The sequence below is a fragment of the Lipophrys pholis genome, assembly GCF_963383615.2.
Source record: "Lipophrys pholis genome assembly, chromosome: 12".
NCBI classification, from domain to species: Eukaryota; Metazoa; Chordata; class Actinopteri; order Blenniiformes; family Blenniidae; genus Lipophrys; species Lipophrys pholis.
This window is the reverse complement of record NC_137641.1, coordinates 20,073,448-20,086,632: the sequence shown is the minus strand read 5'-3', so window position 1 is coordinate 20,086,632 and position 13,185 is coordinate 20,073,448. Positions and strand designations below refer to the sequence as shown.

General features: G+C 40.8%; 1 protein-coding gene across 3 annotated transcripts; it reads right to left on the bottom strand.

Moving 5' to 3' along the window:
* Positions 1–829: 829 nt before the first annotated feature.
* scarb2c (scavenger receptor class B, member 2c) lies at positions 830–10,938 on the bottom strand. 3 transcript variants are annotated; one of them, XR_013935865.1, is made up of 12 exons: positions 10,666–10,938; positions 10,014–10,171; positions 9,103–9,247; positions 8,478–8,669; positions 8,196–8,287; positions 7,910–8,029; positions 7,149–7,327; positions 6,634–6,789; positions 5,151–5,224; positions 4,161–4,212; positions 3,350–3,502; positions 830–3,137 (listed from the first exon to the last, which is right to left on the bottom strand). XR_013935865.1 is itself a non-coding variant. In XM_080477374.1 (12 exons), exons 1-12 carry the CDS (start codon positions 10,786–10,788, stop codon positions 3,099–3,101), a joined length of 1,446 nt encoding a protein of 481 aa, XP_080333500.1. In that variant the 5' UTR covers positions 10,789–10,938; the 3' UTR covers positions 830–3,098. The 3 variants fall into 3 exon arrangements, 2 of the variants coding, with proteins under 2 accessions (XP_080333500.1, XP_080333501.1); XM_080477374.1 differs by lacking the exon at positions 6,634–6,789 and adding an exon at positions 6,849–6,967; XM_080477375.1 differs by lacking the exons at positions 830–3,137; positions 3,350–3,502; positions 4,161–4,212; positions 5,151–5,224 and having other exon boundaries at positions 5,661–6,789.
* Between the last annotated feature and the right edge of the window lie 2,247 nt (positions 10,939–13,185).

The window sequence follows — 13,185 nt, the reverse complement described above, 5'->3', positions numbered from 1 at the left end:
AGGCCAACAACACAAATCTAAATAGAACTGCTCTAATGCATCAGCCTTTTTTTTTTTTTTGAACAAGCTAAAAGTGATAAGTCTCCATCAAACACAACATATCATTGGTCAAATATTTTAGTGCCGGAGTCTACGAGGTGAAATCAGTTTATGTCCACTTTCAAATTAACACAATTTGTCTGGAGCCACAAAACAAAGGTCACCTTTAAGATAAAGATAATACATCTTAAATACTTGAACTTATCGTCTTTATACAGCCTTTATATGAACATTGTAGCCTTTGTGACATTTATGACTTTTAAGAACTGCTGACATGTTTCGCTCTTTTGCCTCATTTAGGTTTATTTAGTCAACCTGTTTTTCACCCTTTTAGCAAAGATTTGGAACTAGTTTAGCTAAAATATTTAAAGCCATTTTAGTTGGTTTCAGGTCACTAAACAAACTTTTTTTTTTATTTGGATATTGTATATCAAACATGGAGCATGGAGGCGATCCAACTCAAGCAAGAGTCTGTCTGTGCAGAACGGGACAGTTTTCATTGCATCTAAAGTTCTTCTCTCCGCACGTCCTGAGACTCACTTCGACATTTTATCAGCTTCAGTGAAACGCGGCAGCAGGGAACATGATAGCACGTGACGCATTGTGAACCATCGTCTGACTAAGTGTCACATTGAGCAACAGGATGAGTTCACCCGGGAGGGTCTTATCCCGCCTGATACAGAACGAGAACATGCAAACTCCACACCGCAAGGCCCCGCCCCCCCCCCCCCCTTTTTTTTTTAACGACTGTAGGAATTTGCAAAAGGCATGAAATGACTCAGTTGTTTTATCAAATAACTTTGAAGGTGTGTTGACATTTATTGACCACACATTTCAGCGAGAACAGCGCAGCACGTTTATTGACGTTCTTGTAGCAAATGACACAATGTGCAAATTGTTAAACAGGTGACCTATTGGGAGTACTGCTTTTACTGCGGGATACTAGAACAAGCAATATTATCTTTCACATAAAAAAAAAAAACAAACAAAAAAAAAAAACCAGACAACAGACACACGTCATCTCACCAGTGAATAGTGGTTACAGAAGGTTCAACAACGCGCACGTTAAAGTGATACTGCGTGCAGCACGAGAAATAAAAGTGCTCATGGTCAGTGTATCCACAGAAGTACGGAAAAGAACACTTTCAAAACCTTTCATTTATGTCATAAATAACTGCACAAAGCGCCAGTAAAAAAAAAACCCAGTGTTTTTAGTAGAGAGATGACCATTGTGGTGTGTCTAAACACTTGTTAGTAGTGTGGCGAGCACAAAGCTCTTCATACGCCGATTACAATCACCAACTCAGGGCAAAATGAAATGTACAAGAAATAGAATCATTCGTTGCGTTTCAAGCCTAAACCAAACATTTACAGAAAACCTTCCCTTTATCTTGCAGCCGGAGAAGTAATACTGGTTGGTTCTTGTTTTACAGGACATGTACTGATCTACTGCAGCTCAGCTTCCACGACGTGGACACCAAGGATCCAATCATGGAGCGACTCCCTTCAACATCGGTGACTTCAGAACCTCTTCCTCTGTAAACACGTTGATGGCTGTATACAATTCTCGTTAAGCTGCAGAGTAAAAACTGTACTAATAGTCGTTTTGCAAAAGTTATTCACTTTAGTGACGCTTGGCATTAATACAAAAAAATGAAATACAGATTTTCATCCTTCCAAGACAATCGATCTTTCATCAGTTCCTGTTTTGTAACGGCTGTAAATAAAAATATTGCCAATGAACAAGTGAATTCTTTAATGAAATGTACGCAGGTGTGACGAGTTGTGAGCTGAATCTCTAAAAGTGAGAAGTAGTTCAATAACGATCAGGCTTCGCGATGTACGGAGGTTGAAGAAGTGTAGTTATGGGCAACGAGACCTCGTCATGTACTTCTGCTTCGGGTTTGGGTCTTTGTAGGTCTTATCTGTGGGTCTTATTGTACCTTCAACGCCGTTTAAGATACAGCATCTCTTCAAAAACCACTTCTTTAGGTTCACAAGAAACGCCGTGAACAAGACCGACTTCCACTGTCTGTTGGTGTGATGGCGGAGGCCTTTAGGGGGGGTTGGAATATTTCGATCAGTGTGAGTACATAACAGAGCTGGTAGAGTAATCCTACTACATGTTCAATGACATTCTGCTCATTGAAGTCAATTAAAGTGCGGCAAAGACGTCTTCAATGTTAAAGTCAGTGTGGCACTCTGGAGATTTCAGATAAAGTTAAAGGTTTATTTAGTTACTGTGGTCTCCCATGACTGTTTCCCTTTGTTTTGATGAGTTTACGTCACTGGCATCTCATTTCCTCTCACCTTGCTGAAGAAGGATAAAGTCGTCTTTAGAGTTACAGGGCCGTCCATTTGGGTTCTGCTTATCAATTTCAATTAATCTGTAGTTGTCAGAGCAGGTAGTGTCAGAAAAGTTTCCACAGGGAGAACCGGCTTGTGGCGGCCAAGTGCTCATAGCGAGCGTTTGTACTGTTTTCCCTGTGAGCAGCGTCTTGTGGGGTTTATGAATCTGTTTTGGGAAGTGAACAGTAGCATGTACTGCATTTTCACTGAGCATTTTCTTGTCAGGTGTTCTACCTTTGCCATGTTTTGGTGAAAATAAAGTTTCGAAACACTTGATGTAATAAAGAAAATGGGGTGGGGGGGGGGGGGGGGGTCCTATTTTTGGTTTAACCTTCTTCATGTACACACTTTCTGTAAAGCCTCCTTAGATGGCTGTAATCTTCAGGCCTACGACCTTATATGTGATGGACAGCTGAACCGAGTGTCGCTTAGATTTAGTGAATGACTCGAATTATTTCTCCTTTTTCATCCTCACTTTCCAGATTGAGAAGTAGGAATAAAATGACAAGAAGAAAACGTTGGTTTTTTTTTTAGATTCAGGTTCAAACACAGTCCTCTTCTTTTTGTTTAGAAAAACCATCCGATTAGTAAAAAGATTAAAAGATGAAGACTTGTTACTTGGAATCCAGTGTAAAAACCTCAGAACCATCCGACCCCATGACATTCTACTGCAAACGTGGCTTTCCTCCTCCTTTCATAGTGCTTCGGTTCTACGACGAGAGGAGGGGCTGTCTCTCAGCAGTAGTGCTCTGAAGAACAAACATGCAGAAAACACGGATTAGTGTTGGGATTTCAAACCAACACAGACTGACCAAAGACACCTAATTACTATTAAAACAGCCTATTCACAACCGCGTTTCACATTTTGACAGTCGTCTGTGGTTATAAATGTGTTCCCATTAGTTACAAAGTTCTTGTGCTCTCCTTTGTTGTAGATTTTAAACCAATCCCGAGCACTCACCTCTGGGATTGTTTGCCGGCACATCAGTAACATGAAAAGTCCTCCCAGTACGATGCCCAGACTGATCAGCATGAACGGGACGTTCTCCACGACGTCTTTCATCACAACCACCGAATGCAGCTTCTTAGTCGAGGCGTCGTCGATGAGAACACTCTGGAGGGGCCCAGAGGAACAATTGTTTTAGAGACGCAAACAAAACAAACGAAGAAGAATGTCAGAACGTTCAAATGGAAATTTTACCCTGTAAGGAGTTTTGGAACGTTAATACAAGCAAAGGGTCAGTTTGAGCTAGAAGCGTACCTTTAATTCAGAATACATGTGACCATATTTCACGACTTGTAACTAAAATATTTCGTGAAACAGGAGATTGTTGTTATTGTTCAGTACTACGGTAACACTGAACAATAGGTTTGTTTTAACAAAAGTAGCAAAACATGCTTAAATCACACTTTTAAATAAAAGCATTAAAGCTTTCCTCCATTAAGGTGTTATAGTCTTTCAGTCTCATGATAGTATTAAAAAAAACAGATTATAAATAACAAAAAGACAGACTGGAACAACAAACAAAAATCAGCAGAAATTTAAAGGGATAGAAAGAAATGAATGCGACTGAGCTGCTGTTTAAATGAAGGAATTTAACAGTGAAGTGGAGGTACAACCCGGCTTAATACATCGATGGCAGACATAGTAAGAGTGAACTGGGACAGGGAACGTCTTCACCAATAGACTGTGGCGTTGAATCATTTTAAAAATCACTGGTGGTGACCGATGCGTGTGAATGGGTGCTTGGTGGGTGTGTGTGTTCTTGTACCTCGTTAAGATGAACCACAGGGAAGATCACCGTCTTCACATTTCCTGTTTGACTGAAAGGAAAAAACAACAAAAAAACCAATCGGACAATCATGTTTCTGCATATTAGATGACTCATAATGTCTCACTTAAATTCAGTGTGTCAAGTAGTTTTTCATTTCCTGTTTCAATATGACATGATACACAATCACATGATAAGACGACCTCTATCGGGACACAGGTAGATTTCACCACAGGAGGCTGTGTTACTCTTTACGTCGGAGCTTTCTATTGGTGGAGCCCCCCCCTACATTTCTGGTGGCTTTACGGTTTTCCCCGTCACAACTACACTCTACACTGGTGGTGCCGCCTGTGTTGAATCCCATCGCAGACGTGATCCCCGAGTAAGGCCTTCACCCCCAGCTGCTCCCCGAGTACTGCACTGTTACCAGTGCTTGTAGTTACCTTTAACTACCGATTGGATGGGTTAAATGCAGAAATTTAACTTCAAGTTAAAGTCACGTGGCACCTTAACCGAATATGTGCTTTCCTTTGACTGTCTATAAAAGAAGACGCTGTGCAAGTGAAGCGGTTTAACAAATCACTGGAAAATAATTAGTATGAGAAAGAAAAAAACCTTTATCAGGTATGAATTATTTTATATAAGTTATCTCGCCAGCTATTGATAAATCATAAAACAATTAAGCATTAGGAATTAAATAAGCATTTGCAGATGTTTGAAAAAAAATGTATAAAAAAAAACCCTCATTAGTCACAGTCTGAAGTCTGACTGTTTCAGAAGGCGCATAAATGCACAAACAGGTGTCCAAAAGTCCACTCATAATGATGATGCTGGCAGACTTGCTTTACAGATATCTTCCCGGCAATTCTTTCCAGACATGATCGGTCATACTCAGGTCAAAGCTGCAAATGACGCCGACGTAGTGACTGCCAGGTTTCCGAAAACTCAAGTGCAGAGTCACACAAGAAGGAAGTGAGGGGGGTTGATTACCTGAAAGTGGGGAGTTTCTCCACGTACACATTAATCTGGAGCCGTTTGGCTGCTTGCAGGATGATTCCTGTGAGCTGCAAAACAGAGCGAAGGCACACCCTCCTTATTTTGTTATTTCACTCTCAGCCCCACAATCACATGCTTTTAAGATTTTTGGTCATTAATTTTGGAGGCCTGTGGGAAGACAAACCATCTCACATACAAATACAGCACGGTGCTCACATTCTTAGTTGTTGAGACGCTGAACAGTTCTGCATTAGAATCAGACATGAGAAATTCATGCTGCAACTTCAGTCGTACAGCTGGGGTCATCACAAGGTCACTGCAACCGGAGGAACACCTCTAAAGCCTTTATCTCAGCAGCAATGAGTCAGTTTAGAATTACACCAGGAGACAGACAACGACAAGAGAGGCTCCTTTCCCAATGAACTCGTGCCTTCATTTCTATTTGAAGTTCACTCAAGTTCCTATTGCAATTTTTTTAGTTGATTTAGTTTTACTTTGTTTTTTGTCGTAAACGCGGAGAGAAATGCACTGTCAGATCTCTGCGGTGGCGTTGGCACGGTGGGAGGTGACGTTAGATCGTAATCCGGCGGTTACAGCAGAAGTCACAGGACTTTGATCGGGCTTGTTATTTCCCATCCAGTGGCAGAGAGACGGCTGTGGTGCAGGGAGGAGGATAAACAGCAGCTACTGGCTTCAAAGACGCCTTTAAACGTTAAGCTGTCCCCAAATTACGTGTTTGAAGATCAAGTGTGTTAAATGCTAAATATAATGACGCTATGTGCGATAGTTACAAGCAGTGAAACATTCACGATGTAGAATAGGCATTTATAGAAGTCAGTTGATGACACAATCCACTGCAGCTTTTTTTAGGATAATGACAACAATGAAATATTGTTGCTCTCGTCCCGGAGTCCTGCGGATGGCTTTCTAAATGTAGTTCATGAGAGTGAAGTGTAACATTCACCAGTCAGTTGGTAGATTTCTTAAGCTCACTGATACAAGTCCATATAAAAAGCATTTGAAATTACAAGGCAACAAACAACAAGTCAAATCAGTAACTTTCATTGGTATCCTGGGAGTGGCACAGATTTCTCCGCAGTCGAGATCGAGACGGTTCACAAATCTTTTCAGTTGAGCTTCACCAGATTAGCTGTAATAAAAGTTGCGGACACCTTCTCTCATCTTTGATTTGCCAAAAACAAAATCCTACAAATGGTTTATCTCGATCTAACAGAGAATCCGTACTTCTTGCTGCTTTTTTTTTTTTTTTTTAAATCATAATGCAACAACTAGTTTATTGAAACACCATTTGAAATTATTTAAATGGATCAATTGTCGACTAATTCCAGATGTTTAGAGACACACTGTGTTCTTTAGGATGTGTTTTCACTGTCGGTTTATCAGCTTTACCACCAACCCATGAAGTTATTACAGGAGTATTCATGATAAGGACTTATCTTTCGGGACAGCTCCGTACCATGATCCTGTGCTTTAATGTTTAACCACTGTTGACAAGAGACGCCTCGTTTATGGAGAACTACAACCTGCCAGTCACACTGCTGACATAATGTCACCATCTGGTGGCAAAGTAGTCCAGCGCAGGTCTTCACCACGATCAATAATGTCGCTATTCCTAAAACAAAATAAAAAATCTATGATGAAGGTGTAAGTGTGGGAGTGGATGAGTCTTACTGGATGGACATCAATCATGGTCTGGTGTTGCTCCTTGTCAGGATTCATCCCAAATACGTCCTGAACAACCTTCTCATCAGCCTGATAGAAGTGTGGCGAAGACATTATGATGGGAGCTCCTACACATGAAAACGATTACATACAAGGAGAGTAACTTTATGTGAACCTTCCAACAAGAGACTCGAGAAAATGGGCGGTAGAAGCATAAAGCAGCTCTGTGAAGAACATTTGCATGTGTGACACAATGAATCATTGTTCCTATTTGGTTTGAAAAGAGCCGCTGCTCAGTGCAGCCCCCACCTTGTTTACACGTGCTGACGTTCAGCAGACCCGAGCCCAGGCAATTACCGGCTGGCACACAAAAGCCTGCGTTGGCTGGGTTCACGGTATGATTGGCAAACACCTTGCTGGGGGGAGTGAATCGATACCCCGGGATCCCCTTCACCGTCACGTCGTCCTCGTACTCGGCATACAGAGACCTTAGAAACAGAGTCACATGCCCGCTAAATCTTTGGACGCAAAAACAGTTCTCGCAGGCGGAAAGAATTACAAACAGGGGCGGTTTGTATTCATTTTGTACACGAGCTCTGTTGTAAGCTGATTTCCTGAAAATCTGCTGGTTTTACAAAAAGACGCGTTGCAGACTATTCGGCCATTTAAGTACCCCATAAAACATGGCTCTCAAGCCTTTTCACAGCCTCAGTCAGCAGGGAGTTGACCTGTACATGCTTCTTTTTATGACTTGAGTATTTAAATAGACCAAGAAAGCCGGCATTTGCTCTTTAAAGAGCCACAACTGAAGCTGTGAGTTAACAGTGACCTCCGTTAAGAGGCTATCTCCAGCCAGGATAAACCGGCTTCATTAATCCAATTTGCAGACCTGGTTATAGTCAAGGGGAGGTTTTAGAAGAATGAACCGGGGGAAACTTTTCACTAGCAAGCACAAGCCAGAGGAGTAATACCAGGAATGTGGAATAATCCTCTGGCAAATGGGGACATGAGCCGAGCATTGCTCAGTCTCGTCCTCCGTTGTCTGTCAAACAGCAGTCAGGTCGGCTCACCTGCACAGATCAGAGGAGAACATGTAGAGCAACTCATTCTTGGAGATGATGGGATGGAAAGACGCTCCATTTGTTCCATTAATCATATTACACTGGTCAGATGTCCACCAATTCAAAGAGCTGCAGGCGGAAACAAAAGAATATCATTAGAGGTTTTGTGTGTACGTACGAAACCCTATTCAATTGAGCCCCCGTTTTAAAAACTGATTCTATCTCGTTATGTATATATGACATTACATGTTGCTCTCACTGACTGGATTCATTTTGTGAGATGATATTTACTGACCTTTCACCATTCCACATTTCCACTCGAGCAAAGTCTTCGTAGCTCTGTGCACCAGTGGAGAACACATATTGTCCGTCATTTGAAGCATTGCTCTGGTTGAAAACAAAGAAGAAAAGATGAGAATCGCAGTAACAAACATGTCCTCTTCAAGCACCTTTTACATCTGTGGATTTTATATTGTATTTATTCACTTGATAGAACATCCTCTGTGCCATCTTTGAACTATGAAGTACCATCATGAAGGTCAAGGAACAAATGGATTATTAGATGCTTAAATGAGACCTTATAAAAGAGTCCGAACACGTCATCCAGCTCGGGTCTAAAAACTTTTAGGGCTTTCAGAAGCACGTCTTCATATCCCCACAGCAGCTCTCCCACTGTGCGGGTGGTAAACAGCCCTTCTCCGCTGGATCTCATGTAGGCAGAGATCAGATTGGCCAGTATAGTATTGTCTTTGAATCTCTCCATCACCGTCTAGAAGGAGCAGGACAGGCAACAATGTCAATTACAAATAGCCAACGGTGCAAAATGCATACTTGTACCATAAAAAATACACAAAGCAAAAAGATAATCTACTTATACAGAGAAATGTTAAGCAATTTAACTCATAGTTAAACAAATCATTCTTAAAGTCAACAGGAAACAAAGGATTTACATATTAAAACATAAAACAATAAAAACTATACAAAGACATTTGTTTTTTCACAACAATAAACAGGCTGATTCAGCTTCATGGTGTCATTTATTCATCAAACCAGCTTCATTACCGTCCGTAAGATCAAGTTAACAATGCATATTGCTGGAAATGAAAATCTAAATCTTCTGATATTTTTCTGCATAATGTTGATAAAAACCTTTTTTTCGTGTTACTGTGTTTTCAAAACTTTTTTTTTTTTTTTTAACCCACCATGGCCGGGACGTTAACGGTCCTGATGAGGTCACTCTCTGGACCTCGGGACATGTTAGGTTGGAAGATGTAGGTCTTAGTGTTGACGGCTGCCACCTTAGTGCCATTATCTTGGAAGTTCACTTCCTCCATGGGCCGGTACTCTCTGTGTGGATACTAACAGTCAGTTTCAGCACATGATCGGACATGACACCCACTTCCCTTTTACACATAGACACGCAATGTTGACAAATGACTCGGGATCAAACCGACATGTGACATGACCACCTTGCGACACACAAAATTAGGATGTCAGATTTACTTCCCATGGCAAATAATGTCAGATTTACAGGGCAAGTTTTCTCAGAGGACATTTTTCTCCTTTCACATGGCTAATAAATGTTATCTTTCAGTTGGTTGCAGATACACTGATGCAATTACTAAGACAAAAACAACAACAACATTTTCACTCCAGGCTCCAATGACCGAGTATTTTTGTACTATAAGTAGCAAAGTTCATCAGAGCAAAGTGAGACACACTGGACAGTAATAATAAAACATCAGTGGGGGATTTTACATGTTTGGGCTTTCCTCCAGGTTCCTTCAACAGTCCAAAACCAAGTAAATGCAGTTAATTAATGCTTTTTAAATAGATGAGAATGTGTATATGTGAGACTGTTGGTTTCACCGAGTTTGTCCTCTGATGAACTGGCGTTTGTATCATACATCTACCCTTAGAACAGAGATCAGTTCCAGGTCCTCTTCCTTGGGTCATATTAATGACAGTTTGCACGTCTTCGTAGCACATAATGTTGGTGCTTTTTCACTTTCACATTATTCAGCTTGTCTTAACACCTTAACTTATCTGTTCACTTTACTGCTACGTGACGTTTATGAGATGTGCAAATATGTAGCCTCGCTCCTGTCCTCACCTATATGTATAGGGTCCGATCTCCAGCACAGCCGGCCTTTCACCATCCAGCACCTCCAGAGGGTTTGTCACATTGAAGAAGTAAAACTGCATGTAGATAGGTGCTGGTGGGTCCCGCCAAGCCTCAAAGGCATCTGTACCGTTTTTCAGTACTACTTCCTATAGGGGACAAAGGGCAGTGGGTTAAAAATGAGTGAATTCAGAGGAACCATGTGGTGATGATAAGCTGCTTCAGATCACATGACTGAATGGAGTCACTGCATGAACCTGCATCAGAAAGTCACTGTTCACTGCTGTAACGTGACGTGACACAAAATCGAAAGTAGTTTAATGAGGGGAAATTATGTTTAAACACGTTTAGAACAAAACCACGGGTAAAACGACACTCATTTCATTGTTGATTTAAAAGCTACAATGTGCAAATGCTGTGTGTTGGCTAAAGTCAACAAACATAAACACACGTGAAAATACAGAGCTTTCTACAAAATGTCGCTGCTGTCAACATCACAACAGGTTAGTAACAGACAAGCTTCCTACAGTAAAACATTGAACTTCGTGAATACACTTGAAGCATTCAGATAGTACGTTTCACGAATACAAAATAAACTGAGCATGCTAATAGCATTAGCAGCCACCAAAACGTCAACGTTTACCTTTTTGACCACAGCCTGTATGAAATGTGGAAACACGGTGGACAACACCAAGGAGATCCCGAGGATCAACAAGAGGATAGAAAACACCCCCAGGCTGTAAACGCAGCATGATTTGAGCAGCATGATGAAACGGCAATGGAATACAGGAGCGATTCCTCTGACAGCAGCTCCTCACAGACACTGAGCTGTTGTTGTTGTTGTTTTCATGGCCCAGGAGCTTGCTCAGCGGAGCAAAGACACACTTCCGGTTTGAGATGGGTCACCGTCGCTATCACGTCCGCCTTATAGAAAGTCGCGGACTTCCTGAAGCAAGCATCCGTGACTCATACATCAAAAGACTTTTTCTTTAGCCATTTTTATTAAAGACGTGTTATTCGGGACAATATTGGACTGGAATAGTTTACGAGCAAATCGCATTACACACGTCACCCCGCCCATACCAGAGGATTGTCGAAGCCAAATTGCAGTGGAGGGATTCATCTTGTGTATGAACACTCTTCGGTCGAGGAGACAAAAATCGGCGCCATTCGGAAATATTCGGTGGCTTCGTCCGAATTCCCGCACCACCACTCCCTATGAGGAGTGTCAGACATGCGGCCCGCAGGCCAAAACTGGCCCCTGAGACGGTCCAGTTCGGCCTGCTGGATGACTTTGCAAAGCGAAATAAATACAAATAAGTGCATTGACTGCATTGTCGTTAGTAATAAGATAAATAAGAAAACAGCTGATTGCAATCAGATGCAACAGTAAAAGTTATTTACATTTTTACTAAAGAAACGGCATTAATATCAGTATATAGGGGCGATCTGAAGGGGAGTTGGTGAAAACCTGCACCCTCCAGAAATTGTGCAGAAAAGCCTTTAGCAAAGAGTCTTCTGTGCTGGTCAGATGATGGCTGAAATAATATTTCACAGAGGGTGCATTCTGGAAAAGGTCAGTCAATAGTTTGGGATACTTGATTTTGAAGATCTGTGCAAAGTTTTTCTCTCCTCATACAGGGGCATCTGGATATAACAGAATATTATTGAAAATGTTTTGTGATGCTTCAGATATTTTACACTTAAACAATACTAAAAAGGTTAAAAAAAAATGTTTTTCATTGCGATAATCTTGGTCCAAAGAGAAACATCTGATCATTGAGAAATTCAAATATTTTCACCAACTATAAACTGGACTTTTGTGACTTATCAGCTAAACACATAAACAAGACAGAAGATTGTGTGGTCGAGGGGTGCGCCTGTAAATGCCATGTCTGTCATTCATATCTTACCTGAGAGGTGCAAACTGAAGCTCTTGTAATATAAACAGTCTACATGTTTCTTAACACGGTTTGTTGTGTATGGCGGTTAAAAACGCTCTTTATAAAGACGACATGTGTCTTTAATATAACAATATTCCATGTACAGAGCACCAACATGCTGTGCAGAGCTTGTCCACTAGATGTCACTGTCTTGGCAGCTAATGAGGCGCCACTTCCTTCATTCTTTGTTGCCTATAAAGTGAAATTATAATGCTCGGTGAGTCAACATTTGATACAAAAGTAGACACACCTTTGCTAAACAAACTAAATTCAGAAACAAGTAATCATGTTATTATATCAATATCTCTTAATGGATTTGTTTTGCATGTGTGTACACAGATTACCATATAAACCAGTATTTATAATATTTAACTAATGTTTATACTCACCCATTAATACATTTCTCCCTAAATTTGGACTTATAGCTTGATTGAAAATATATTGTGAAATTAGAGGATTTAGTCAGCAACTTATTCAAAATGATTTGGTCGTTTAAAACTTGGAAGCATGCTTTACATGGTTTTGGTAAGAGAGATGTATTGGTATCTATTCCAAAGCGTCACCTCATCCTCCCTGTATCAGCAGGACAGTCTTTACAGCTCAGACAGGTTCTGACCTGCATGAAATTAGTTAGCCCATAACGTCAAGATGACATGTTTGACTAACAATGTTTCACAACTCAAGAGGTGAGACATGCTGTGTGTACACAAACAGCAAGCACTGTGATAAAGAGGCATTCTACAAATATAAAAAAACAAAAAAGCAAAACACAATTACTACACCAAATCATTGTTTCCATTATAGCAGTAGGAGCAAGGATTTAACCGACATTTCCCAGAACTTTCTGACTGTGGTGTTACTGATCCTGTCATTACTAACCATGGACAGGTTTGTAATATTTGCTTTTAATGGGTTGGGCAAAGACATCTTATGAAGATCCAGTTCAACACTACTGCAATGTGTAAAAGCCACTAGCACAGGAAACTGTGAACTAAATAGAAGAAAACAGCATGAATAAGATTTATGCAACTTTCAGGAACAATGTACATCAACATGGAATATTATCTCACTGAGGGATTTTTTAAAAAATGGGGGAGGATTAGTCACTCCTCAAAGGTTGAATCCCCTTTAACTCTGGACCAACTTTCATAGTGCACATGCATTGTCTCATACCAAGCAGTCCTTTTTTTGTTTGTTGAATGGCTGACATTATTGCCACA

Coding starts and splice junctions, on each gene's coding strand:
- scarb2c (XM_080477374.1), bottom strand. CDS start 10,788: ATGCTGCTCAAATCATGCTGCGTTTACAGCCTGGGGGTGTTTTCTATC. Junction 8,670..9,102: donor CCGTTAACGTCCCGGCCATG/GTGGGTTAAAAA, acceptor TGCTCCTTCTAG/ACGGTGATGGAGAGATTCAA. Junction 8,030..8,195: donor GAAATGTGGAATGGTGAAAG/GTCAGTAAATAT, acceptor TTCCGCCTGCAG/CTCTTTGAATTGGTGGACAT.